This window comes from Natator depressus, chromosome 6 (genome assembly GCF_965152275.1).
Source record: "Natator depressus isolate rNatDep1 chromosome 6, rNatDep2.hap1, whole genome shotgun sequence".
Classification (NCBI taxonomy): Eukaryota; Metazoa; Chordata; order Testudines; family Cheloniidae; genus Natator; species Natator depressus.
Window position 1 is genome coordinate 118,306,081 of NC_134239.1, and position 27,934 is coordinate 118,334,014.

At 42.2% G+C, this 27,934-nt stretch overlaps 2 protein-coding genes across 3 annotated transcripts in view; one reads left to right on the plus strand and one right to left on the minus strand.

The window, feature by feature from the left end:
- SLC38A6 (solute carrier family 38 member 6) overlaps positions 1-13,283 on the minus strand; it is a 52,462-nt gene extending 39,179 nt beyond the window's left edge. The window contains 5 exon segments of the mRNA XM_074956414.1: positions 5,765-5,817; positions 9,919-9,992; positions 10,827-10,957; positions 13,130-13,258; positions 13,260-13,283. Of these exon segments, the coding sequence (XP_074812515.1) occupies positions 5,765-5,817; positions 9,919-9,992; positions 10,827-10,957; positions 13,130-13,258; positions 13,260-13,283 (411 nt within the window).
- Positions 13,284-13,377: 94 nt separating this feature from the next.
- Positions 13,378-27,934, plus strand: TRMT5 (tRNA methyltransferase 5). 2 transcript variants are annotated; one of them, XM_074956412.1, is made up of 5 exons: positions 13,378-13,461; positions 16,333-16,988; positions 17,939-18,063; positions 26,548-27,202; positions 27,742-27,934. In XM_074956412.1, exons 1-5 carry the CDS (start codon positions 13,457-13,459, stop codon positions 27,798-27,800), a joined length of 1,500 nt encoding a protein of 499 aa, XP_074812513.1. In that variant the 5' UTR covers positions 13,378-13,456; the 3' UTR covers positions 27,801-27,934. The 2 variants fall into 2 exon arrangements, with proteins under 2 accessions (XP_074812513.1, XP_074812514.1); XM_074956413.1 differs by lacking the exon at positions 13,378-13,461 and adding an exon at positions 13,916-15,005.

Genomic DNA, 27,934 nt, shown 5'->3' on the forward strand with positions numbered 1-27,934 from the left:
TTGATTTCTTTAGAAAGGGTAAGGAAAACTTAAATCAACACTTCAGTCTAACAGTCAAATTGCATATTGATTATCTTAAACCAAACGTAGAACTGATAATTAGTACTGTCTTCTGTTTAGTTTAACACATGTGGAAACAAATGTAATATAACAGCAAAAAATCTTCACCAGAATACTGTATTTTCATTTTGAGATGACAGAACAAAAGTAGTTATAAATGAAGTCTGCTCTGTAGACCGCTCATTTTTGTATCATTCAGAGGGCATTTGAGTATATTCTAATAATTTTCTTAGAACTTTGCTGCATCTGTCATTTGCCTCTGAAGAGACAATCAGATAGTACATGCAAATCTCTTCTGTGTGTCAGCCTCATCAGAGGCTATGAATATTTTATTCTGAACCTTAAACCTCATTTTCTCTTTAGAATATTAAAAATTTACTCTTAGATCAGCAAAAATAAAAGGAGCACCTTAGTGACTAACACATTTATTTGAGCATAAGCTTTCATGAGCTACAGCTCTTAGATCAGGGATTTTTTAAATTTAAATTTCTGATCATTTGTAGGACCAGTGCTGGAAAAGAAGTTTACCAGTCCAGAAAGCACTGAACTGATCCAAAGTATATCTAGCCTTTACAGTCATGAGAGAAGACCTTAATATTTGTAGTCAATGGGGCTAGCCTGCCAGCTTGCTGTGTTATATAATCGGTTTGCCTTTATTAATTTGATTGATTATATTATTTTGGTTTATATTGCAGTAGATATTATTTCATTATATTTGGCTGTAATGCAAGGAACCTACAGGCCTGTATCCTGTATGATTAGTTAGAGCAAGTGTTTGTAACCTTTGGCATAGATAAATTGCCTACCAGTTACCCTTCTGACTTTGGGGAACTGAATGGAGAACTGAAGGCGTTTACCAAAATTCTGGGACATATCAGTAACCACAAGGTGCACCGCAGGAGCATGGAAGAAACAATTCAGAGCAAAGGTAATGGTTTTGAGAATGAGATAATCGATATTAATATGTATGAATATGTTATTAATAGGTACGAATGTGCTAGTCTATAGAGTAAGTGCACCCTAAGATTTATCTGGATGAGGAAATAAGATTTGGGCATGGAAGGTTGGGCACGGATATGAATATTCAGGATAGTGCCAGGACCCTATAAGAGGACAAACCCCCATGTTGAGGAATCCTTCTCTTGGTTATCTTTCTTTAAGTTCTCTTTTGTTAAGCTATCAGCTCAGCTTCTGCAATATAGCTTAGCTACTCAACACTCGAACCTGATCTCTACTATTTTGGGATTGAGGAACCTGGACCATCAAACTCAATGGATATGCTAGAGACCAGCGTGGCCTTCTGTGTCTCACAACCAGATCCCCCATGAAGGGTGTGAGAATGCTAGTTTAAATAGCTTTTGTAAAAGGGATCTTACCACCAGGAACTACAGAACTGTACCCTGCTACAAACCCCGGTGCCAACTCTGTTCACATATCTATTCAAGGGACAACATCATAGGACCTAACCACATCAGCCACACCATCAGGGGCTTGTTCACCTGCACATCTACCAATGTGATATATGCCATCCTGTGCCAGCAATGCCCCTCTGCCATGTACATTGGCCAAACCGGACAGTCTCTATGCAAAAGAATAAATGGACACAAATCTGACATCAGGAATCATAACATTCAAAAACCAGTAGGAGAACACTTCAAACTCTCTGATCACTCAACAACAAACCTAAAAGTAGCAATTCTTCAACAAAAAAACCCTTCAAAAACAGACTCCATTGTGAAGCTGCAGAACTGGAATTAATTTGCAAACTGTATACCATCAGATTAGGCCTGAATAGAGACTGGGAGTGGTTGGGTCATTACAAATACTAAACTTAATTTCCCCAGTACTAATTTCTCCCTACTGTTACTCACATCTTCTTGTCAACTGTCTGTAATGGGCCACTCTCTTACCACTTCAAAAGTTATTTTTCCTCCCTTGGTATCCTGCTGTTAATTGATTTATCTTGCTAGACTGACCTCACACTTGGTAAAGCAACCCCCATCCTTTCATGTATTTATACCTGCTCCTGTTCACTCCATGCATCTGATGAAGTGGGTTCTAACCCACAAACACTTATGCCCAAATAAATTGGTTAGTCTCTAAGGTGCAACAAGGACTCCTTGTTATTTTTGCTGATACTGACTAACACGGTTACCACTCTAAAACTACTCTTTTTTGTGGCTCTGTGGTTTGTAGCTTTGATTACTCTCTCGTTTATTTTAATACAGATCTTAAAATTTTGACTTTGTCCTCAGTGTGAATGTCCTTGCTACACACCTCAAGAGTCCGGACAAAGTACTGAACTCTCTACATTCTCTAATTCTGTAGCCTGATTTTGGAACAAGAACCTAAGTATCTTCTGGGCAGATCATTGGCAAGCCTATAATAAATCAGCCCTATAAAATCAGGTTAACAAATTATGTTTCTGTGATTACTATCTTGCTGTTTTTCTAGTTCAATTCCAACGTATAACCATGGACCAAGGTAGTGGGTACTTATTTTGTGGGCACAAAGTTAGTAAGTAAATAATCAGCGTTAGACTATTACGGTGTTGGGCGCAATGGAAAAAGCTAAGAAGGAGGAATAAAGAGAAGAAAAAGAGGTGGCTGAAAACCTGGATCAACTTCTACATACCATTTCAACGCTCAGATTTCAATCTTTCAGGTAGTTTACAGAATGAATTTCTAGTTGTAATGTGTTACAAAATAGCAGCTATTAAAATCATGCCAAAATTGAAGTTGAGAAAAAAAGCAAGATAAGTTTGACACGTTTTTAAGAAGTATGAGACCTTGTCATTTGCTAAGGCTGGAAAGAAACCTCTAACATTACCAGAGAGCTAAAATTACCAGCTTTTCAACAGTAGAAACCACGCATTTTTGGTTCTGATTACTTGTGGTTAACACATTTACAATGGATTTAATATTTTGTTAAATATCCAGATTTATTACTGGTTGAGGTAACCTGATCTAATCTTAGTTTTAGTCAATAAATACTGAAGATCACCTAGACTAGAGTCATTATTTACTAATTAATGCTACTAGAAGTTGTGCATGCCTAATGGACCAGATTCCAATCTCAGTTACACCCAATGCATCTGAGATCAGAATCTGGCCAGTGAAGCAGAAAAGAGACTTCTGCCTTGTGCTTTTTTTGTCCTCAGGAAGTTGTTTAAAACGGCAACCTTTTAACACTTTGTTTTGGCAGTTCACACAGAACCTGAAACACAGATCAGAATAATAATGGAGAACGTATAATGTTTAATATACTTCCGTCTCAAAAAGGAGATCCACAACCAGTGTTTTCCCCGCTGTGACAGGGTGTTCACCCCACACAAGGCAGAGTGGGTTAAAGTAGGTTAATTAACCTTATATGCTGAATCTAGAGGAGAGCCAGAGCTCAATAAAGCCTAATGGAAGAAGTAGTTCCACTGGGAAGGAACAGGTTGGGCCTGTCTAAAGGGATGAAGTGGAGAACAGAAGGGAGCTGCTCCAGAGGAAGTAGTTGGCAGTGACTCCCTGAGGGAAGGGAGGTTTCTTTAAGGCTACAGAGTCTTGACAAGTCAAAGGGAGGAAGTAGTTGGACCGGGGAGGCCGGGGGACTAAAAAAGGGATGTAGGAAAGAGCCCAGGGAACCAGCGACAGGGCCTGGGAGCAAGAAGACTGTAGCTGCTAGACATATGGTCCCTGGGCCTGAACCTGGTGGACCCAGGTTTCCCTGTCAGCAGCTGGGAAAGTTGCACAAGACCTGGCCTTGAACTGGAAGACCGCCTGGAACAGCATGTGGACAGTGGATCCAGTGTGATGCTGATATCCTGGAAGGGGAGACCTACAGTGACCTGGCTGGAGGACTGAGTCACAAAGAGGGAGTACCACGAATCCAGGAGAGTGAGGGGGAGATGTGGTGCCTCAGACCTGAAAGGAACTAATATCTAGTTGGTGGTGTCCCAACAGCGAGTGAACACTGTTACACCTGCACATGCTACATCTAATACTGGACAAATCTGGTTAAGAAAAAAAGCATGCAGCAGACCATCTATTAATCAACATGGAAGCCACATCAATTTATTCTTTATAAGGATGTCTGAGAATAAGAATTGTTCATCTGAAGTGATCACTAAATTAATAACACTCCTTAAACTTTGTCTGATTTACTTACAGTATTCACCTTTCATGTAGTATCTAAGGTACATCTTCACAGCAAACAAAGACCCACCACAGAGAGTCTCAGAGCCTGGGTCAACTTACTGGAGCTCATGCTGAGGAGCTAAAAATAGCAGTATAGATAAGGCCCTACCAAATTTATGGCTGTGAAAAATGTGTCACAGACCATGAAATAAGTCCTTCCCTGTGAAATCTGATTTCCCCCTTGCTACTGGGAACACCCCAGCCAGGGGGCTCCTAGGTGCAAGTCCCAGTCGGGATTGGAAGGGAAAGGACTTGTCCTTCCCCTGCACAGCTGCTCTCGCTCTCAGGGGGAGATCAGACCCACCTCAGAGTGCCTCCCCCGCTGCAGGAAGCTCCAGCCCCAGAGGTTCCTGCAGCTGGAGGAGGCTTGTGGAAGTGGGTTGTCCGATATCACCCAGCTGCTCTCCTAGCTGCAAGTCCCTACTGGGCTGGGGTGGACAGGACTTGTCCTTCCCTTCCATGGCAGTTTTGGAGGTCTGGAGGGCGGGGAAAAGAGATCAGATCCACCTTCCCCTGCTGCAGGAAGCTCCCTGTCTGGCATCAGCGGTTTCTGCAGCTGGAGGCGGCTTGTGGAGGTGGGTCCGATATCTTCCTGCTCCTGGAAGCGCCCCAGCTAGGGGGCTCCTAGCTGTTAGTCCCTGCTGGGCTGGGGAGGGACAAGATTTGTCCTTCCCTTGCATGGCAGCTCGGGATGGGGAGGAGGAGGGGAATCAGACCCACTTCCGAGTACCTTTTGGGTTGAGACCCCCATGGTTACAACACCATGATATTTCAGATGTAAACAGCCGTAAACATGAAACTGACCAATTAAAAAACCCTCTGGCCATGAAATTGATCAAAATGGACCATGAATTTGGTAGGGCCCTAAGTATAGATGTTTGGGCTCAGGCTCTGAAACCCAGTAAAGGTCTTGGAACCTGGGCTCTAACCCAAGCCTGAATATCACTACTATTTTTAGTCCTGCAGAGCAGGGCCGGCAAGCCTGAGTCAGCTGACCTGGGCTCTGAGACTCACTGCTGCAAAGGGGTTTGCTGTGTAGACATCCCCTAAGCACTCAGAGTTGAAGCACCACGGTGACTCATTCAGAGGCATCTGTAAACAGATTATGTGGTAATATTGCACAGAATTTGAATGTCAGATAAAAACATTGGAAATGGAGTATTGGGATGAGTACGTGGTAGCAAAAGCTAACATACTGTAGTAAATACTATCTATGGACTGGAAAGTAACAACATTTTCCTTCAAGAGATCTTTGTGTTTAAACAGAATATGCCACCATAAGTTAAAGCTACATACTTTAGGGCTAACTAAACTTTTGGCCTGCAGAGTCTAGAATTGAAAACTGGGGAGTAGTAGAAATTTATTTACCAAAATCATAGGATTTGTACAATCTTAGGGTTTTGCTGATTATACTACATAGCTATTTCTTAAACAAGAATGATGTAATTATAGTCAACAAAATATTTCTCAGAACTATAGTACAGAATAAAAGAGACATGGGTACTGTAAACAGAAGTTACCTTCCCAGGTGATCCAAACGCAAAGAGACCAAGATCTTCATAAGAAGTGACAGCTGTTAAAAGAAAAACAAAAGTATTTCCAACTTCATATTCACTTAGTTATGAATAGTTGGGTGTGGTTTATTTAATTTATTTATTTTTACACTGACAAAACTAAAGCAGTATTTTATGATGCTCATTTATAATATAGCTTTTGGATATAAACACTTTCTTCAACATACATTGCTCCATATACATAATGGTCAGTATGCTCAGAAATTTATATTACAGTAGTTTTACGTTAAACTTGATTACAAATACATGGATACCACATCACCTTCTCTTTAAGGATTCTTGTAAATTATACCATGGACTAAACAATTCTGAACAATATTCATTAAACAAACTAATTATTTTATTTCATTTTCATAAAGAATAACTGGGGCAGCTTTGTATTATAGTGGACAAATCTTTCAAGAAATGTCAACCTCACCGCCCCATTCTGCCCAACTCCAACTAATTTCAGAGAGAGCTGAAGGTGCACTATACTTTGCAGGGTCAGGCCCTAAGAACAATCACTACAGATCCTTACATACAGTGTAACCTGAACTGAGGCCCACCTTCAAAAGTAATCACTTGACCTAAGCAACCATATTAAAGTAATTCAATATTTCCAATATATATATGCTGGTAACTTAAAAAGGGATCATTCTGAACGGAAGAATTAATCTCAAAATGTTGGTTGATACACATTTTGTTACTAGAAAATCAAGAAGTATCAAAAAAGACGCAAATTATTCTCAAAAATGCCTTTCTTCTAGTCTATATTAATGCAAGGCATGGCTGAGATTCAAACTGCTGTAAATATTTTAGAGGGCAAATCAGATTTTATTTTTATAACTCTTATACTCTTTCCTCTCACTTAGCCCCTTACAGTGTGCTATACCATCTCTCCCCATGTCACAATTTATTTTGGCCCCAACCCTGCAAGCTGACCTGCCAGGACAGACCCCCAAGCTGAATCCCGCTGAAGTCAATGGAATATCACACGGGAGAAAGCATCAGCCTGCGTCAATCAAGTTGCAGGATTGGGGCCTCAGACTAAATTCAAGACAGAGACACTGTTATTTGTCTGTAAAGTTATACACACAGTAATAATTACTGTAGCACAGATAAATAACAGAACTTAATCATCTTGTAGGCCTTTTGCAAGCTCAGCGTATGACATTCCTCTCTAGTACCATCATCAATATGTTGTGCAAAAACAAAATGGGCCAGAGTCTGCTCTGTTACGCCAGTGTAAACCTGGAATAACTCTGCATTTATGCTAGAAATTAAGTCCTGTGAATAGTGTGGCATTTATTCTCAATTTTTCAAAAGTACAACAATTTGATTTAAAAAGCAAAATAAACTCTACCAGTTTAAAGACAAGGTAGTTCAGCAAAAATATATGATTTCTGAAACATACTGCAACACAAGGGAAATCCAGTTGTATCTGCTGAGGTGAAATTGACAATTACAATACCAGTAACACTGATGGCTGCACACTTCACATATAAAAATGTAGCAGCAGCAGCAGCTCACAGTAACCTTAACCCTCTACTCCTGCGAAAAATCAATCCAGCTATTAGCTCAATCCTGCTATAATTGAAGACTGAACAACCCTCAACACACAACTTGGGAGTAAACAGCAATGTTTATCTGCTAAGCCATTTGATTGCTATTTGTAATTAGATTCGGTCACTGTTACAAATCCAGAGTATGTGTGTCATTAAAAAATTAGAAACACTTCTATTAAGCACAAACATTTTGGTCATACTGTCTTATTGGAGATCTATCTCCCTTTACAATAGAATTCATATAGAAGCTTCCTCTGAAGACAGCTGCATACCATTTCTTTTTACACTCATTTTTCACCACAATGGACAATTTATAAACATTGTCAAGGTACTTTTCTTACCATAAAAGTATATCCCCAGCTCATTCTCTAGAATTAACCACTGCAATTCCTTCCTTCCCAACCTCAGTCACACATTAGCTCATTATTGTACATTTGTTCACAAATGCTGGTCTCCTGCATTTTTTTAAAGAATATGTAATGATCTGTTTTAAAGAGTACCCCACGTATAAAGAACAGTATACATTTCACTGAGATAGAGACATAGTAGGTCAAGCTTGTGCCCTTTCAGCCTTAACAGGTTTCCACTAAAAGACCAGCAATGTTCTGTAACCTGGAATTATCTCATTGTTTTTACAGGAACCACTGACCAAAACTATATTAAATGTAACCTGACTGCAACCATCTAAAAATCAATGAAAGCCTGTAAGTTTACATCCAGGAATTTTAATACATTTTTTATTCAATGAAGCACCGAGGCATATTTCTGGTCCTAGTTTAGCCTGGCAATGAGTTAATTGGTAGTAATTATTAATCGGAAAGGTGTTCTTCTACAGCATGTGAAATAATTCATACAATCACTTTACTGACATTGCCTCCTTATACTTGTATATGTAAAAAAAAAAAAAAAAAATGCTTCCCAGAAGAGCAATATTACCTAATAATATATTAGAATATAGAATATAAAGATGGTTTAAAGCCTCAAAGTTCACCAAGTGGAAAGTTCCTTTACTGTAAAATAGCTTTTCTTCCATTTCTCCCCCTTTGCCTGCCCCAGTAATTTCCTTTGCACTGGGTTGTCCATGAAGATAATAAATAAAATCAACATAATACCGCCACCATTTAGGATGGATATGATACAGTGCTTTTCATCCATGGTTTTGAATACTTTAACGTTTTTTACCCTCATTTTACAGATGGGAAAACAGATTAAATATCTTGCCCAAAGTCAGAAAGCATGTCTATCACATAACTGGGAATAGAATCTATGTCTCCTGACTTCCAGTCCAGTGCCTTATCCACTGCATGGATACCTCCTATGAGAAATGAGAAATACTGTACTTTAAAAGATTGTGGTAATGGGGACCATATAAAAACCTACAGTAGACAAAGAATTTTCAAACCTTTGCACTATCAGGTAATGATTCCTTTCTAAACTTGGAAAGTTAACTGGCCGGAGAGAAAGAGGTAGCCACAAACTATTCCAAAAGCACCAAGCAGCTATTGCTCTCTTTCATTAAAGTATCCCTAACCTCTATATATAATATTAAAAAAAAAAAAAAAAAATCAGTAAAGTGTGCGAAAAGGAGATCACTCAACTGATGAAGACAGGAACAGCAGAATCAGGAAACAGTCAGCTGAGTGACCAAAGCTAGCTATGGGAAACGAAGGCAATAAGGAAAGAAAAGAAAGCTTTCTCTTACCACGAAAACCATCCTTAAAGTGAAGACGACAGATAGGGCGGTAATGACAAGATGGATGAGGGGACAGAGACCAGGTTATACCAGAAAACCTCCATGTAGTAGAATTTATGGAACTGGAATCTTAAGGTTTCAATAACAGTTTTAAAAAAGGCATGAGTTAAATCATTAGGTGGCAGCTGATTAGATATTGTAGAGAGTTAAGACTCCAAAGCAAACACTCCTGAACTATGATAAGTTAATACTAAGGGTCTAGAATCAGAAGACACACCAGAATCAAGCAGCGTCAGATGATCCTTAAGATAGAAGAGGTATGCAAAGAGCAAGGGGATGGAGAACAGTCAAATAAGATTACCAAGCCTGATAAGGTATCCATTAAAGTGAATGAGTGTCCACAATGATACTAATTTAGGGCTTGCTGCTGCTCTTATGACTTCAAAGAAAGCAGCTGCAGCAGGGTCTTGGAGTATATATGTAAATGAACAAAATGCTTGAATCCAGAAGCTGTTAAAACAGTCCTTACAAAGCTATATCAGATATTTGCCTTTTTTCGTGCATCTTTACAGAATTTCTGGGAGCTCAAAAATCATTTAGTGCATACCACCTACCGCAAAAAAAAAAAAAAAAATTTAGTCACAAAGTTTCAGAAGTATGACAATGTTTCAAAAAATCACACTTATGGATGAGTTTTATAACAAAATACTGACAAATCTTAATCATCAAAATATTACAGCAATAGTGAGATATACAGTATCATATTTATATAACATTAATTCAAATAATTTTACAGGGTCACATCTTTGAGATGTAGATGAGACAAACTATAGACTATTGTTCTATATATTCTCTTCACTTACCAGTCTGAATGCACATACTAAGCAGCAGAAATACAGAGTAAGAAGCAAGGCTGGCAACAATCAGCAGCAAGATACTAAAATATAGAATATTGAAGTTTAAGGCATTTCTTAAAGTAAAATACATGTTCTCTTTTTAAATCTTGTGCAATAATAAACCAGTAAGAAGTTATCACGAGACAGGACTTCCTCATTTTATGGCTCACATCTGCTGACCAAAGTTCAAATGGTCACTGACTTATCTGCTGTTTGCTATGTTCCACTACACTTCACATTTTTATGTGCTAGACTATAAGTCATCACAGATTTTATTTAGGACAAAAGCACTGCACATGAACCATTTCATAACCACAAGTGGAGCATAACCACCAGGGACTGCAACTCTACCGCATGTGTGTTTGTATATATATTAAAGTGAACTTAGTCCTTACAGAAGGAGTTAGACTGACAATGGTAGTTAGTCCTCCATTTATTCACAGAATAGGTACAGCATGAAGAGCAGAAATACATGCTTCCCCACACTGCTCAGCAGAAGTGCATCAGCCCTCTCCTGGACAGCCCAATTTTAAAGCTAAATGGGATAATGATTTTGTGATATAAACATCTATCCATTAGGAATTGGGTTGAGTACCAAATTGCCACCAATTTAATAGTAATTTAATGAGACTTCAGGTCACTACCTCCACAGGCCAGATTTGAAATAATAACCTAGAAGTGAAAGGGTCCATAGCCTTAATGACATAAATACAAGCCACCCAGCCCTTGTACAATGTAATATTTTTCCATACAAAAAACCTCAGCTCAGATCTTGCTCCCCACTTTAAATACTGTAATAACTTTTTTTTTTTTTTTTTAAAAGAACATGGAAAGGTCATTTTAGAATGGATATGTATGTGAAACTAAAAACTTACCTAAATCCAATGATCCCTGTGTTGGCCATGGCATAGGATAAACCAAGTATTCCACTTCCCATGATTGCATTCATTAAATTAAATACTGAGAAACCAAACGAAACACCTGAAGACGCATGATTCAGGGCTCTCTGTAAATAGGATAAACAAATACAATTAGTATGAGGGTTTTGTGGTTGTTTGTTTGTTTTGGAGAGACCAAAGAAATTTCAGCCACATAACTTCTCCCTCTCTCCATCCAACAGACCCTTATAAAACTCTAGAACCCAGACTTAAAAAATAAATAGTACAGCTGTAGTAATGATCCCCAAACACAGTAGTTTTCTACACAAACTAGAGTGGTTTAGATTAGAATTTGGTTAGCTTTGTTTGTTAAAGAAGGCTTTGATAGCCAATGGAGGGGGGGGGGGGGGGGAGGAGGAGGAGAAAGGTAAGGAAACAGCAGCACGTGGGAGAGCTGAATACTTCCAAGCCTTAGTTAATCGAACGATCAAACATCTCAGAAAAACTGTTCTCCTCACTTTAAAGCCCTGTACTACTCTCTGTGCCTGCATCTCTGCTCATTTCTTCCTGCTCCACTCTGTAGGGCCAGATCTCCCTGCTATAGGCCCCACTTTGTATCCTTGTTATCTTTCTGCCACCTTCTAGGTAGTATTTCACTAGTTCACACTGTCCTTTGAGCTTGAGAGTCTTTTTTTTTCCCCCATGTACTAAACACCTTCTCCTCTTCTTAAAATATCTCCTCAAAATACACTTTCTTCATAGAACTGGAAGGGACCTTGAGAGGTCATCTAGTCCAGTCCCCTGCATCAAGGCAGGACTAAGTATTATCTAGGCCATCCCTGACAAGTATTTGTCCAACCTGCTCTTAAAAATCCCCAGTGATGGAGATTCCACCACTTCCCTAGGCAATTTATTCCAGTGCTTAACTTCTCTGACAGTCAGGAAGTTTTTCCTAATGTCCAACCTTAACCGCTCTTGCTGAAATTTAAGCCCATTGCTTCTTGTCCATCCTCAGAGCTTAAGAAGAACAATTTTTCCTCCCTCCTCCTTGTAACAACCTTTTATGTACTTGAAAACTGTTATCATGTCCCCTCTCAGTCTTCTCTTCTCCAGACTAAACAAACTCAGTTTTTTCAATCTTCCTTCACAGGTCATGTTTTCTAGACCTTTAATCTTTTTGGTTGCTCTTCTCTGGACCGTCTCTAATTTGTCCACATCTTTCCTGAAATGTGGCACCCAGAACTGGACTCAATAATCCAGATGAGGCCTAATCAGCGTGGAGTACAGCAGAAGAATTACTTCTTGTGTCTTGCTTACAATACTCCTGCTAATACATCCCAGAATGATGTTTGCTCTTTTTGCAACAGCATTACACTGTTGACTCATATTTAGCTTGTGATCCACTATGACCCCCAGATCCCTTTCCGCAGTACTTCTTCCTAGGCAGTCATTTCCCATTTTGTATGTGTGCAACTGATTGTTCCTTCCTAAGTAGAGTACTTTGAATTTGTCCTTACTGAATTTCATCCTATTTACTTCAGACCCTTTCTCCAGTTTGTCCAGATCATTTTGAATTTTAATCCTCCCCTCCCAGCTTGGTATCGTCCACAAAACTTTATAAGTGTACTCTTTATGCCATTATCTAAATCATTGATGAAGTCTTCATGAAGTCTTTCAAAAACAAAATGCTTCAATATTCTTACTCAATGGCCATGTTATGTATCATTTGTCTGAACTAGCCTATCAGCTTCTTGGGTGGAGACTGTCCTCTTATTTGCTTCTAGGGCACCAAGCACACCAATGCTAATAAAATACAAGCAGCACCAAAAAATACCAACACAGTAATTCCCACCCAACCTCCCCACATTATCATCAGGGCTGCATGTCCCTGCTGGTTTAAATTCAGCCCAGACTAGTAACACCCAACCCAATAGTCATTACCATCTAATAGCTGTCCAAGACGAGTTTGGTGATCTCAGTCGGGTGAACAATGGTTTCACTTCACAAACAACCCACTGGCCCTTCATCTACTTTCTCGGGTGGCAGGATCAAGCCAAGGCTTGAACTGCCCATGGAGAATGATCCCTCCTCCCATCCCCAGTCGCCCCTCAAAGCACAAGCGGGGAAGCCTGGCTAGGCGGGACCTGTCCTGAGGATAAAAAGTCTCCCCCTCCTCCCCTCACACCTACGTGCCTGACACCCCCCTCCCCCCCGGCTCCAGCTCAGACCCAGCTCCGCTCCCTCAGCTCCTGCCCCAGACACCCCCCGGGACCCGCCCAGCCCCCCGTCCCCTCACACACATCGCCCAGCGGCGCCGGAGGCAGCAACGGGGTGGACTCCTGCTCCCCTTCCTGCTCGCGGGCGGACAGGTACCAGCCCGGCTCGCAGTTGATACTCCCGGGCCCCAGCTGCTGCATGGTGCCCTTTGCCTCCCAGCCAGGCCAACCGCTCCATCCCGCGCCTCCTCTCGAGGGGAGGGAGTTGGGCGGCGCCTCGGGCCGACCGGGGAAGGCGGCGCCTCCTGATGCCGTCACTCCCCCCTCCCCCCGCCGGTCTCCGGCTGATTACGTGTTAGTGCGCCTGAGGAGAGCGCCGAGACGTGAGCACGCGCGCTGCTGGAGCCCGGCATGAGGTGAGGGGCGGGCAAGGCTCGCCGCCGGCCGGGGAGCCGGTTAGTGAGGGGGATACGGGACCCTGTGGGCCGACGCCTGGAGGGGGAAGGGCCGGGCCCGGCCCATGGCATCTGAGGGGGAAGGGTCTGACCCTGCGCCGGCCCCAGACACCCCCATTCGGAGCAGGAGGCTGCGGCTCGGCCGCCTCTTGCTGCCGTGCTGTGAAGCCGGCGAGCCGCGCCGGGGGCCGGAGCCGAGCTCCGGCGGGGGAGGGGATCGGAGCCGAGCTCAGCCGGGGCCCGGCGCAGCTTTTCCACGAGGCGCTCTTGTCCCCCTGGCTGAGGAGCGAGCCCGACGAGGGGCTCACACGTTCTGGCCGGGGCCGGGTGCAGAGAGACGCCGGGGTAGCAATTCATGGTCTTTATAGACCAGCTGCCTCGCCGCTGCTGGTCGCCACCTGGAGAGTTACCGCACGGAAGATCTCCTTTGCTTTTCATTGTGCAAGGGGGTTGGTTCACTCCCCTCTGCGCCGGGACACTGAAAGTGCACCAGGACGGGTCTTCTTTTTCTGTTCTTAGCTCCCAGCTCAGGTTCATAGGCACAAGAACAAGGTTGCAGCCTCTACTGCAAACACAGAAGGGAATGTTTAGTTGTTTACAAAAGTTTCCATTTGAATCAAATTCAGGGATCCATTCATTGGTTGGTCTTTTGGGCCCAAGTTGATCTGATCTTGCTCCCCTAAAACAAAACTGGACCTACTGGTCTGGAAAACCTGCCACTCAAACAAAACTGGGTCAAACAAATTCAAAAAGGGAAGGCTAATGTAGTCCGATACCCTGAAGGTTGAAGAGAGACTAAGGCACAGTCAACTTAAAAATTAAATTCACCTAGCTCCTGGGTCTCAGGGATATAGAAAATGTATGTACCCTGAGGGCTGTAGGTAGGTTTGACCTAACTGCCAGTGCAGACAGAGGTAGGGCACTGGAAAAATTGTTCTGTTGACCTGACTACTGCCTCCTGGAGGGATGGATTAACTACATCAAAAGAAAACCACCTTACATTATTGTAGGAAGTGTCAGAACTACAGTAGCTGTCATGTAGACATGCCTTAAAACATAATCAGGGAATGAATTCTGTAGATTGCATCTTTGAAGCAAGACCAACCTGCTTCTGACCCAGTTCAAGTGCAACCTCAAGACAGAACAGTCCATCTGACATCAATTGTTTTGGAGGGAGACTAGCAACAGAAAATTCTTCAGTTACTTTGAACCTAGCAAAATAAAGGCCTTAGTGTACCATCAGAAGAACCTTGAACTGAATCCATTTTCATAGTGGCAACAAGTGCAGATTATGGAGCTAAGGAATTACTAATTGTTCCTTGGTATAGAAGGAAGACAAACACAAAACCACATTTGTCAACTCTTGCCGCTTTTAGATTAATTTCAAGGCAAGCCTTTTAGGAGTGAATTACGTGCAATATGAAGGGGGCTACAGAAAACATGAGTGATTGTATTCAGGACTCCATTAGAGAGGAAAGACAGTCTTTATAGAAAAACTTAAGAAGGTAAGTCATCCTAAAATAATGTTGCCCAATAAAATTCCAAGTGGAAACAGCATCCAGACATTCTGAAATTCTGAACTCGTCCAATGATGAACGGTAGCAACATTAACTGAGTAACTAGAGAGCATAAGCCACCCTCAATATGCTTTCCAGGAGCATTACTTAAGTCAGGTTTCCTACAAAGGGGCAGTCTAGTGGAATGAGGCAAAGTGAGGAGTGAAACAAGGAAACTTGAATGACCCCAGGTCTGTTTCTGTGGTTGTGGGTGACATGTGGAAAGTCCTCTACTTCCACCACTATATGGTAACCCTTTGTACAGCTGGCCATGCTGGCAGTTGGTGTATCTTGGCCCGAGGCAAAAGCACCAAAGCCCACTGGTCTAGGCTTCTATATTTTTTGCACAATACTCAACGTAAGCTCTGAGAATACATACACTCACCAATAGGTGTCCAGTCTGAACACTGAGGAGCCTTTGGTGAGTGAAAAGGGGGGCAAAAAAATAAAGACAGGTAAAAGACGCACAGGAGAAGGAAAAGGATAAAAATGCAAAGGAAAGGTGGTAGCAACTGCATGAGGGTAGCACAGGATATGGAGGTGGATGGCTTTTTACCACCACCACCACCACAAAAAATCAGCTGTTTGACTTAAGAGCAATACAAATAAGACTTACATCCAAACAACTGACTGCCATCATGGGAAGACTTACACAATGAGACACAGCTCTCAGATACTACAAGTGATGAATGCAATATGAAAACGTACATAGAACTAGTGTCAGAGGATAGCTCTACTTCTTTTTCTTGTAAAACCAATAATAGCCTCATTTTGTATATATTGAATGGGGAGGTAGAGTGGGCAGAAAGCAGCAGCCCTTAGGGGAAACTCTCAAAGACAAAGATTCCTGTTCCAGTTCAGGTTACCCTCCCACAAATGTGCTAAGTCCCTGCAGAGTGGTTCCACCCACCAGCAACTGCAGCATTGCTACCAGTGTTCTCTGATCAGGTTTATCAGAGACAGCAAACAGATCTAAACACATTTGTCTTAATGGGAGTATCATCAGGCTAATCAATCATAAGTAAACTTTACCTTTGGGTATGGGTATGAGGTGATCATTCACCATTACATAAAATTGGTTGAGTTGTGTTTTTTGGCTATGTACAAGGATAGAAATTTGTTGTCTAATTCTCTATGAACTATACAAAACTGCTGTGAATTAGTTGATACAAACAAACTTTATTTTGTGAGATTGCAAATCCATATGACTTGCAGTGTTTTTTTTTTTTTAATGGAATGATGACAATGTCTATAAAAGGAATAATTTCCCTTCTAGGATTTTATGGAGATTATATGGATACTCTGCTAGGCTACTGAAAACTAAACTTTTTAGAACAGCTGCATCAAATACTTCATTTCCAGAAGTTTGGATACTGCTGATACAGTATTTTGAGAGAGTACCTGGATTTTTTTGGGTAGTTCAGAGAAACAGTTTCTTTACAATGCCTGAAATTCTAGAAAATAAAGCTGATCTTGAACTGTATTCACCTCATCCTGAAGTACGTGGAATGACAACACTTGATAGAGCAGCTTTCAAAAGGACAATTGTTGTTCCAGTTCTAAAAGTGAAAAAAGAAGTAATAAACAAATTGTTAAAATCCCTCAAACATACAACACTGCAGCGCCCAGGTCTGAAGCGAGTGATTGATGATCCAAAAGATGAAGACAATAGACTTGTTTTGTTGGATCCTCATAAAATATCAGCAGAATATTCACTGGGAGAATATGAACAAGAAGTATTAAAGCAGTTTAATATTGACCCTCACGTGTCCAAGTATAACTTGGAACTAACTTATGACAATTTCAAGACTGAGGAAATCTTACGAGCGGTGCTTCCTGAAGGTCAAGATGTCACCTCTGGATTTAGTAGGATTGGCCATATAGCTCACTTGAATCTTAGAGATCATCAGCTACCCTACAAACATCTGATTGGTATGTACAACCTTCATACTCAACAAATAGCTTTGGGAGAAGTGTATAATTGGATAAGTCATTTTAATAAGTGCCTGAGCTAGAGATTATTATTTTGCACAGGGAAACTTATTGGAACCCCTCGTTTTAAAAATTTCTTACCTTAAACAGTCTTTTATTAAAAGTGAATGCTTAAGTTAAAGGGCACTGGATCAGGCCTTTTAGCGAACTTGAAGTTAATAGTAGCCTATTGACCTCACTGGGCATTGGGTCAGGCCCTTTGCATCTAGCAAATTTCAGGTTAGGCCCATTAAACTCAACCCCGTTATGGCAGGGGAGACCAAGATCAAAACTAACATTTTATTGATACAGCAGCGAAAGTTTACTGCTCTAGTCTACCCTTTGAACTTATGTTACTAGCTGATCTGGGTACCAGTAGAATCACATTGATACGGAAGTTGAATTGGTCCTCTAGATAATAATTTATTATGTGTATTACGGTAGTGCTGGAATGCCCTAGAACACTAGAGGTGAAGTGACTTGCCCAAGGTCACATGGCAGGTCAGTAGCAGAACTAGGTCTCTTGAGTTCCAGACCAGTGACCAGCAGCAGCTCCTAAACGTCATTGGTTCACCTACCATCACCTTAAATGGTGAAGTGACTGGATGGAACATCAAGTTCACATATTACAGGTTGGGAATCTCTGCAGTAGACAGTACTCTCTCCCTGAAGCACAAGAGCCTTCACTGGGAATCTAACCCTCTTTTTTCAGTGTAAAATATTTGCAGTAGGAGTTCCCTGTGACACAAGTGGGAATAATTTATAGCACGCTGAATGATTTCACATGTAAGTCATTCTATAGGCAGTTTGCTTTTTTGAAATACAACTCAGAATTGCTGTTTTATATATCCTACAGGATTTAAAGATTTAGCAACACTTAGTAGTTGAATATTTTTATTCCTTTCTTGCAGGTCAGGTTATAATTGACAAGAATCCAGGAATCACCTGTACAGTAAATAAAATCAACATTATTGACAACACTTATCGAAATTTTCAAATGGAAGTGCTAGCGGGAGAGGCCAATATGATAACAAAGGTACAGTTTTTCCTATTTTCTCCTGGCACACCTCATCAGACACACACAATGCAGTTGAAGTGGAAGAGTAGATGTGATGGAAAGATACCGTAAAACTTAAATGTTGTCCCAACCCCACCCTTGGCCCAGTATCTCAGTGCTTAGCAGTCCTGTATGTGTTCTGTGTGCCCCAGTCTACCATGAATGAAATCACAGCTAGCTATGTTTACAAGATCTTTATAAGGATATTGCTAAGCATTATTTGAACTTGTATAGCCTAGCTTTTATTGAGAGTCAGATAAACTATATTCAAAGTCAGGTAAAGTAATGGACTCTTACAAAGTTATTAAGGCTGTTGATTAATTGCAAAAAACAGGAGTACTTGTGGCACCTTATAGACTAACATTTATTTGAGCATAAGCTTTCATGGGCTACAGCGCACTTCATCGGATGCATAGAATGGAACATATAGTAAGAAGATTTTATTTATACATATATATATATATATATATATATATATATATATACACACACACACACACACACACAAACAGAACATGAAAAAGTGGAGTAAGAGGCTAATTAATTAAGATGAGCTATTATCAGCAGGAGAAAAAACCCACATTTATTCAAGTGACACCATCATAGTACCTAATCACATTAGCCATGCCATCGGGGACTCATTCACCTGCACATCTACCAATTTGATATATGCCATCATGTGCCAGCAATGACCCTCTGCCATGTACATTGGCCAAACCGGACAGTCTCTACGCAAAAGAATAAATGGACACAAATCTGACATCAGGAATTATAACATTCAAAAACCGGTAGGAGAACACTTCAACCTCTCTGGCCACTCAGTAACAGACTTAAAGGTGGCAGTTTTGCAACAGAAAAGTTTCAAAAACAGACTCCAATGAGAAACTGCTGAGCTTGAATTAATATGCAAACTAGATACCATTAACTTGGGTTTGAATAGAGACTGGGAGTGGCTGGGTCATTACACATATTGAATCTATTTCCCCATGTTAAGTATCCTCACACCTTCTTGTCAACTGTCTAAATGGACCATCTTGATTATCACTACAAAAGTTTTTTTTTTCTCCTGCTGATAATAATTAATTAGCCTCTTTACTCCACTTTTTCATGTTTTCTGTATGTATGTATGTATGTATGTATGTGTGTGTGTATATATATATATATATATATATATATAATATCTTCTTACTATATGTTCCATTCTATGCATCCGATGAAGTGGGCTGTAGCCCACGAAAGCTTATGCTCAAATAAATATTAGTCTCTAAGGTGCCACAAGTACTCCTTTTCTTTTTGCAGATACAGACTAACACAGCTGCTACTTTGAAACAGATTAATTGCAGTTAACTTATGCGATTAAATCAATAGTGATTAATCAGTTTTAATCGCACTGTTAAACAGTATACCAGTTGAAATTTATTAAATGTTTTTGCATGTTTTTCTACATTTTCAAATATGATTTCAATTGCAACACAAAATGCAAAGTGTAGACTGCTCACTTTATTTATTACAAATATTTGCACTGTAAAAATGATAAAGTATTTTTCAGTTCACCTCATACAAGTACTCTAGTGCAATCTCTTTATCCTGAATATGCAACTTACAAATGTAGATTTTTTTGTTACGTAACTGCACTGAAAAACAAAAGAATGCAGAAGCTTAGAGCCTACAAGTCTAGTCAGTCCTATTCTTGTTCAGCCAATCACTAAGACAAACAAGTTTGTTTACATTTACAGGAGATAATGCTGCCCACTTTTTGTTTACCGTGTCACTGAAAGTGAGAACAGGCATTCACATGGCACTTTTGTAGCCGGCATCGCAAGGTATTTATGTGCCAGATATGCTTACATTTGTATGCTCCTTCATGCTTCAGCTACCATTCTAGAGGACATGCTTCCATGCTGATGATGCTCGTTAAAAAACACACATTATATTTGTGACTGAACTTCTTCGGGGAGAATAGTGCGTCTCCAGCTCTGTTTTACCCACATTCTGCCATATATTTTGTGTTATAGCAGTCTTGGATGATGACTCAGCACATGTTCATTTTAAGAACGCTTTCACTGCAGATTTGACAAAACGCAAAGAAGGTACTAGTGTGAGATTTCTAAAGATATCTACAGCACTCGATCCAAGTTTTAAGAATCAGAAATGCCTTCCAAAATGTGAGAGGGATAAGATGTGGAGCAGATTTTCAGAAGTCTTAAAAGAGCAATACTCTGATGGAGAAACTACATAATCTGAACCACCGTAAAAGAAAATCAACCTTCTGTTGGTGGCAGCTGACTCAGATTATGAACATGCGTTGGTCCGTACTGGTTTGGTTTGTTATCGAGCAGAACCTATCATCAGCATGAACACATGTCCTCTGGAATGGTGGATGAAGCATGAAGGGACATACAAATCTTCAGTGCATCTGGCATGTAAATATCGTGTGACGCCAGCTGCAACAGTGCCATGCGAACACCTGTTCTCACTTTCTGGGGACATTGTGAACAAGAAGCAGGAAGCATTATCTCCTGCAAATGTAAACAAACTTGTTTGTCTGAGCAATTGGCTGAACAAGAAATAGGACTGACTAGACTTGTAGGCTCTAAAATTCTACATTGTGTTATTTTTGAATGCAGTTATTGATGTACATAATTCTACATTTGTAAGTTCAACTTTCATGGTAAAGAGATTGCACTACAGTACTTGTATTAGGTGAATTGAAAAATACTATCTTGTTTTTTGCAGTGCAAATATTTAATCAAAAAAATACAAAGTGAGCACTGTACACTTTGTATTCTGCGGTGTAACTGAAATCAGTATATTTAAATAAATGGTGTTCTGTTGCTTAATCGCGATTAATTTTTTAAATCACTTAACAGCCCTAAAAGTTACTAATGTAGAATGTAGGTTCCCTTCCCCTTCCAAAAAAAAAAAAAAAAAAAAGTATTTTTACATTGTTAAATGCATTTGGCACAAGAAAATAAGGTAAGTGCTTTGGATTCACTTTGCGTAGTGTAGTGGCTGGAGCACAGGACTGGGACTTAGATTCTGTTCCTGTGTCTACCACTGACTAACTCTGACCTAGGCAACAGATTCTGTGCCTCAATTTCCCCTTCTGTAACACTTTGGTAGATGTTTTATGACCTTTGGGTGAAAAGTACAATTTGTCTATACATTGTGGCAAATTGCCGGTACGATTATGATGGGTCCCGTGCTTCCTCTTCTTGGCCCCCCGGGGGGTTCAGGGCACAGTTTCCTGCCCCTGAACTAGGGTATTTACTGTCCCACTAGTAACCCAGAGAAGTGTAGTGGAGAGGGAGGGACCTGGGCCCACCCTCTACTCCGGGTCCCAGCCCAGGGGCCCTAGGGATAGTGGTTCCTTCCCCTGGGCTACTTCCCTCTTCAGCTTGTGAGGCTTCCTGCCCTCTCTCTCTCTGCACAAGCCGGGTGTCTCTTTACCTAGGGTCTTGGTCTTCTAGCCCGCCACGGCACTGCTCCAACTCCTTCAGACTGCTCTCTGCTCCAACTCCAAACCACTCTGCTCCAACTCCTTCCCCTGGCTGTTTGAAGCAGGGGTTTTTATCAGGTGACTAGCTTCAGGTGCTCTTAATTGGCTTCAGGTGCTTTTAATTAATCTATAGAAACCTTTCTTCCCTCTACAGGGAATAAGGCTTCTCCTCATCCTGGGACTTACATCTCTCTCCTATATCACTCTCCTGCTGCCTTCTGGCCATGCTGTATCACATATCCTCCTCCCCCCGCTCAACACCATGGGGTTTGGCCACTTGGGACGAGAGGCAATGCTTTCATGACAAGCAATCTGCCTTGTCGTGTTGGCTTCCGGCCCTATGCTGTACTCGGAAATGAAAGGGTTGCAGAGATAGGAACCATCTAGTCACTCTTGCATTCTTCTCCTTGTTTCTGTGCATCCACTGGAGCGGGGCGTGGTCTGTCACCAGGGTAAATCGCCGCCCCAGTAGGTAGTAGCGGAGAGTTTCCATGGCCCGTTTTATCGCCAGACATTCCTTTTCAACAACGGTGTACTTTTGTTCCCTGGGGAGGAGCTTCCAGCTGAGGTACAGGATCGGGTGTTCCTCCTCCCCTACCATCTGCGAAAGGGCAGCTCCTAGCTCTACTTCCGTGGCATCTGTTTGTAGGACAAATTCTTTCTTGAACTCTGGGGCTTTGAGTACTGGATGGCAGCAAAGGGCTGTCCTTAAATCTGTGAATGCTCCTTCTGCTGCATCAGACCATTTTACTATCTCGGGGCCCCGAGCCTTTATCAGGTCCGTCAATGGCCCTGCTTTTGTGGCGAAATGAAGGATGAATCTCCGATAGTACCCTACTAACCCGAGAAATGCTCTGACCTGCTTTTTACGGACTGGCCAAGGCCAATCTTGTATCGCCTCCACTTTGTTCCATTGGGGTTTTTACATACCCGAGGTATCTCCCCTCAGTTAGTCCTATCACGCACTTGAGAGGGTTGCAAGTGAGGCTGGCCTTCCGCAGGGCATCTAGTACCGCTTCTACTTTCCCTAGGTGCGTTTCCCAGTCAGGGCTATGGATGACTATATCTTCTAAATAGGCGGCGGCATGGGGTCGCAGCAATTTATCCATAAGTCGTTGGAATGTTGCAGGGGTCCCATGGAGTCCGAAAGGGAGGACAGTGTATTGGAACAGGCCATCAGGTGTAGAGAGAGCAGTCTTCTCCTTGGCATTCTGGGCCAGGGGAATTTGCCAATATCCTTTGGTCAGGTCCAGAGTCGTTAGGTATCGGGCCTTGCCTAACTGATCAACTAGCTTGTCGACATGTGGTATCGGATAGGCATCGAATTGGGATACTTCTTTCAACTTCCGGAATTCACTGCAAATCTCAGGGTACTGTCAGGCTTGGGTACTAGGATGATAGGGCTGGACCACTGTCTGTGGGATTCTTCAATAACCCCAAGTTTCAAAGTCATCTCTTCTGTCCTAATTTCCTCTCTTTTAGCTTCCGGTATCCGGTATGGTCTTATGGTCACCCTTATTCCGGGCCTGGTGACGATATGATGTTGGACCAGTGTTGTACGGCCCGCATGTGTACAGAACACATCTTGGTTCCGTTGGATCATATCAATGACCTCTATTCGTTGTTCTGGGGCTAACTCGGGGGATATCCTTACCTACTCCTGTGCGTCGTCCGTCTGAGGTGGAGCTCTCTGAATGATCAGGCATGTGTCTCAGTCACGCCAGGGCTTCAGTAAGTTTATGTGGTAGATCTGCTCTGGTCTTCGGCGGTCTGGTTGTCTGACCTTATAGTCCACTTCCCCAATGGCTTCCACTATCTCATATGGCCCATGCCAGCTGGCCAGGAGTTTGCTTTCCGCTGTCGGCACTAGCACCATCACCCGTTCTCCCAGCTGAAATTTCCGTACTTTCGCCTGGCGGTTATAATATGTCCACTGGGTCTCTTGTGCTTTTTTCCAAATGTTCTCGTACTATAGGGATTACTCGAGCTATTCACTCTCTCATCTGTGTCACGTGCTCAATGACATTCTTTCCTGGGTTGGGTTGTTCTTCCCAGTCCTCCTTGGCGCTATCTAATATTCCGCGTGGGTGGAGTCTGTATAGTAGCTCAAAGGGAGAGAAACGGTGGACACCTGGGGGACTTCCCGTATTGCAAACATTAGATATGGTAGAAGGGTATCCCAGTCTTTTCCGTCCTGTGCTACCACCTTCCGGATCATACCTTTAAGAGTGCAGTTAAACGGCTCTACCAGTCCGTCTGTTTGTGGATGGTAGACTGAGGTCCATATGGCATGGATGCGGAGCAGGGTACATAAGTCCTTCATCAATTTCGACATGAAAGAGGTTCGTTGGTCAGTCAGGAACTCCTTAGGGATGCCCACTCTGGCAAAAACCTGAAGTAGTTCTTTTGCTATTGCCTTGGATATGGGGTTTCTTAAAGGAATGGCTTCTGGATTCCGTGTGGCGTAGTCAAGGATGACTAATACGTTTCGGTGGCCCCGGGCTGATCTTTCCAGCGGGCCCACTAGGTCCATGGCTATCCTTTTGAAAGGGACTTCAATAATAGGCAAAGGTAATAATGGGGCCCGCAAGTGAGGTCGGAGGCTATGCAGTTGGCATTCCAGGCAGGAGGTACAATAGTGTTGGACCTCCGCATGTATTCCTGGCCAATAAAATTTTCTTAGGACTCTATCAAGTGTCTTGTCTACTCCTAGATGTCCCCCAAATAAATGACTGTGAGCTAACTCTAGTACTGCCCTTGTGTGTTTCTGTGGGACTAAGAGCTGCTCTACTTCTTCCTCTCAAATTTGCACTATTGAGTACAACAGATCACGTTTGATCACATAATATGGCCTTGGGCGTTTGGTCTTTCCTCCCAGTTATGGTTCTTCTGTAGTTCTCGACAATCCGGGGCCTTGGGTTTGGGGCTGTCTTCCTGGTTTGCTGTGTCTCACCCCCTGGGGTTTGGAACAGTTCACGGGCTGCCAGCTGTATTTCCACAAGGGAGACCAACTCATCGAAGGTAGAGGGGTCATTCTGGCCAACCCAAACCCGAAGGCCTGGTGGTGGCCCCCTCATATACTGGTCCAGTACCAGGAGCGCCATCATTTTTTCAGAGCTAAGGGCCTCAGGGCGCAGCCATTTTCGGGTCAGGTGGATCAGGTCAAACAATTGCAGGTGGGGTGTCTTGTCCTCTGTGTACTGCCATTCATGAAAGCTCTGGGCTCGCAATGCCGTGGTTACTCAGGATCTGGCCAGGATCTCTGCCTTCAGCTGGGGGTAATCCTCCGCAGTCTCTGCAGCCATATCGTAGTAGACCTTCTGGGCCTCTCCACACAGGAACGGGGTGAGGATATCAGACCACTGATCTTGGGGCCAGGCCTCCCGCAGGGCTGCTCTCTCAAATGCCAGGAGGTACGCCTCTATATCACCCTCCCGTGTCTGTCTATAGGCAGTGGCTGGCCTGTAAAGTCCAGGTTCCGTTGCAGTTGTGGTTCTGCTCCATAAGGGCCTTCATCTGGTTTGCCAGCTCCTGTAGCAGAGCTCGGTCCCGGGCAGACTGATTCATCAGCAGCCGATTAGTCTCCTGCTGCACCCAAGTCACCTCCTGTTGTGCGGTTGCTTGGATTTGGGTAGCCTCCTACTGGGCCACGGTGGCTTGTATTAGAGCCCTGACCACGTCATCCATCTTGGGGACGGGATGGTTTTGGTTAACCTTGGTTTAAGTCCCCAGCATGGAGATCCCACCGCTAACACCACATGTGGCAAATTGCCAGTACGACTATGGTGCGTCCCACGCTTCCTCTTCTTGGCAGGGGTTCAGGGCGCAGTTTCCTGCCCCTGAACTAGGGTATTTACTGTCCCACTAGTAACCCAGCGAAGGGTAGTGGAGAGGGAGAGACCTGGGCCCGCCCTCTACTCCAGGTCCCAACCCAGGGGCCCTAGGGATAGTGGTTCCTTCCCCTGGGCTACTTCCCTCTCCTGCTCTTCAGCTTGTGGGGCTTCCTGCCCTCTCTCTTTGCACAAGCCGGGTGTCTCTTTACCTAGGGTCTTGGTCTTCTAGCCAGCCATGGCACTTCTCCAAACTCTCCTCTACTCCAAATCCTTCAAACTGCTCTCTGCTCCAACTCCAAACCCTCCTCTACTCCAACTCCTTCCCCTGGCTGATTGAAGCAGGGGGTTTTTATCAGGTGACTAGCTTCAGGTGCTCTTAATTGGCTTCAGGTGCTTTTAATTAATCTATAGAAATCTTTCTTCCCTCTACAGGGAATAAGACTTCTCCTCATCCTGGGACTTCCATATCTCTCCTATATCACTCTCCTGCTGCCTTCTGGCCATGCTGTATCACAACATAGAAAGTACTGTACTATTTATTTAACTGGACTGTTGAGGCTTAGACAGGAGTTAAGTCAACAATTTCTAATTTGGCAATTCCTTTTTTAAAATAAGTTTTTTGTTTTGTTAACTTTTAAATGTGTTTCCTCTTCCCTCTGAAACATAATTGAATAGTTTGGATGTGTAGCGCTGGCAAAATATACAGATAGAAAGCATTTAAATCAGATCAACAGTCTGATTTCATTCAAGACAACCAGGTGGCATTAGCTCATAATTAAGCATATTTGAGCTGTGTTTCTCTACTATAGGAGTTCTTGCATGAGAGTGTAAAATAGTTATTTTAAGTTGTTGCTTTTTTCCCCACCTGGTGATTTACATATGCCAGCTACCTGGATTGACTGACTGTAATATCCCTTATTTGGCTACAGAGGACCGTTTAATGGCCCTTTTATAGAAAGAGCTGGGCTGGGAAAGCCAGTTGGCATTGAAGATGCCTATCAGTGGCATGAACATCAATGTTCCCATTACATTTTAGTAAAATATTTAATAAATTGATTACTGTTTAAACATACATGTATGTCTGGAACCTAAATACAGTTGGTTTAAACAAATGTCTTGGACTTTTTTCAGACTAGAGAAAACTACATCACCTATGAATTTGACTTTTCTAAAGTCTATTGGAATTCCCGTCTAAGCACAGAACATGGCCGTATCATTGAACTTTTAAAGCCAGGTGATGTTCTATTTGATGTCTTTGCCGGAGTTGGGCCTTTTGCCATCCCAGCAGCAAAGAAAAAGTGCAGCGTATTTGCAAATGATCTCAACCCTGAATCCTACAAATGGCTTCTACACAACTGTAAATTAAACAAAGTGGACAAAAAAATAAAAAAATTCAATATGGATGGTAGGGATTTTCTTCTGGGACCAGTTAAAGAAGAGCTAACCAAGGAACTGTCACTTCTGACAAAAGAAAGGAAAAACACTCTGCACATAGTCATGAATTTGCCAGCTTTGGCTATTGAATTTCTAGATGTTTTCAAACATTTCTTAGACGGAAAGCCATGCAGCACTGACCTCCTTCCCACAGTGCACTGTTACAGCTTCTCAAAACAGGATAATCCTGCCAAAGATGTTCAAGAACGGGCTGAAGCTTTTTTGGGAACTTCTTTAGAGGGACGCTGTTCTACTCATCTGGTGAGAAATGTTGCACCAAATAAGGAAATGATGTGCATCAGTTTCCAGATCCCAGCTGAAGTGCTGTTCAAGAAGCAGTGTACTCATGAAGGTAAATTAGTCTGATGCTAGAAACTTTAGGGTTTTTCAACTGTATGCTTTGCCTCAAATTATTCTTGAGAAAAAAAGACTGCATTTGATGGATTTAAAACTAGAATTCTCTCTGAGCTATGGGGCTGATTCTAGTCTCATTTAGTGGTGTAATTGCAATTTGTTAGTCCTAATTTAGATCCCCTCCTGCACTAAGGAACACACAGGCAGACCCCTGTGCCTGTGTAATGTCAGTTGTAGAATCAGAGCCTCTAAATTGGCAGGATCAGGTTTTGTAAATTGGAAAACTTGAAGTTCATGTAGAAACTCCTATTGAGTTCAGTAGAGTCAGGCTTTAGTCCTAGAAGGTTAATGGCATTTACTCATCACATGCTTACCTTCCACCCTCCCTGCCGATTAATTTTTACGCCCTTCTCTGACAGCTTTGACACTGGACTCTTTGCCGTTAATTGAAGTGCCACAAGTCCTGCATAGAGACATTTTAGTTTTAGTGTAGAAATGTATTAAATGTTAACGTACTGTTTTCTGAACTTGTTCCAGAGAGTCCTGCGGAACCAGCCTCTAAACGTCTGCGCCCAAATGAAGACTCTCCAGAATAAAAATTGACTAATTTAAAAGACTAGTTAATACAGTTTTGGTTATTTTGTGCAAGAGAGCTAGGTGGAAAATCTACCCTCAATTCACTGAAAGCAGAATGGATTTACCCACATACGCCAAGAAAATAGTCATAATG

Excerpts from the sequence above, each read along its gene's own strand:
- TRMT5 (XM_074956412.1), top strand. Across the intron at positions 16,989-17,938 it reads ACCCTACAAACATCTGATTG|GTCAGGTTATAATTGACAAG; the intron begins GTATGTACAACC and ends CCTTTCTTGCAG. Across the intron at positions 27,203-27,741 it reads GAAGCAGTGTACTCATGAAG|AGAGTCCTGCGGAACCAGCC; the intron begins GTAAATTAGTCT and ends AACTTGTTCCAG.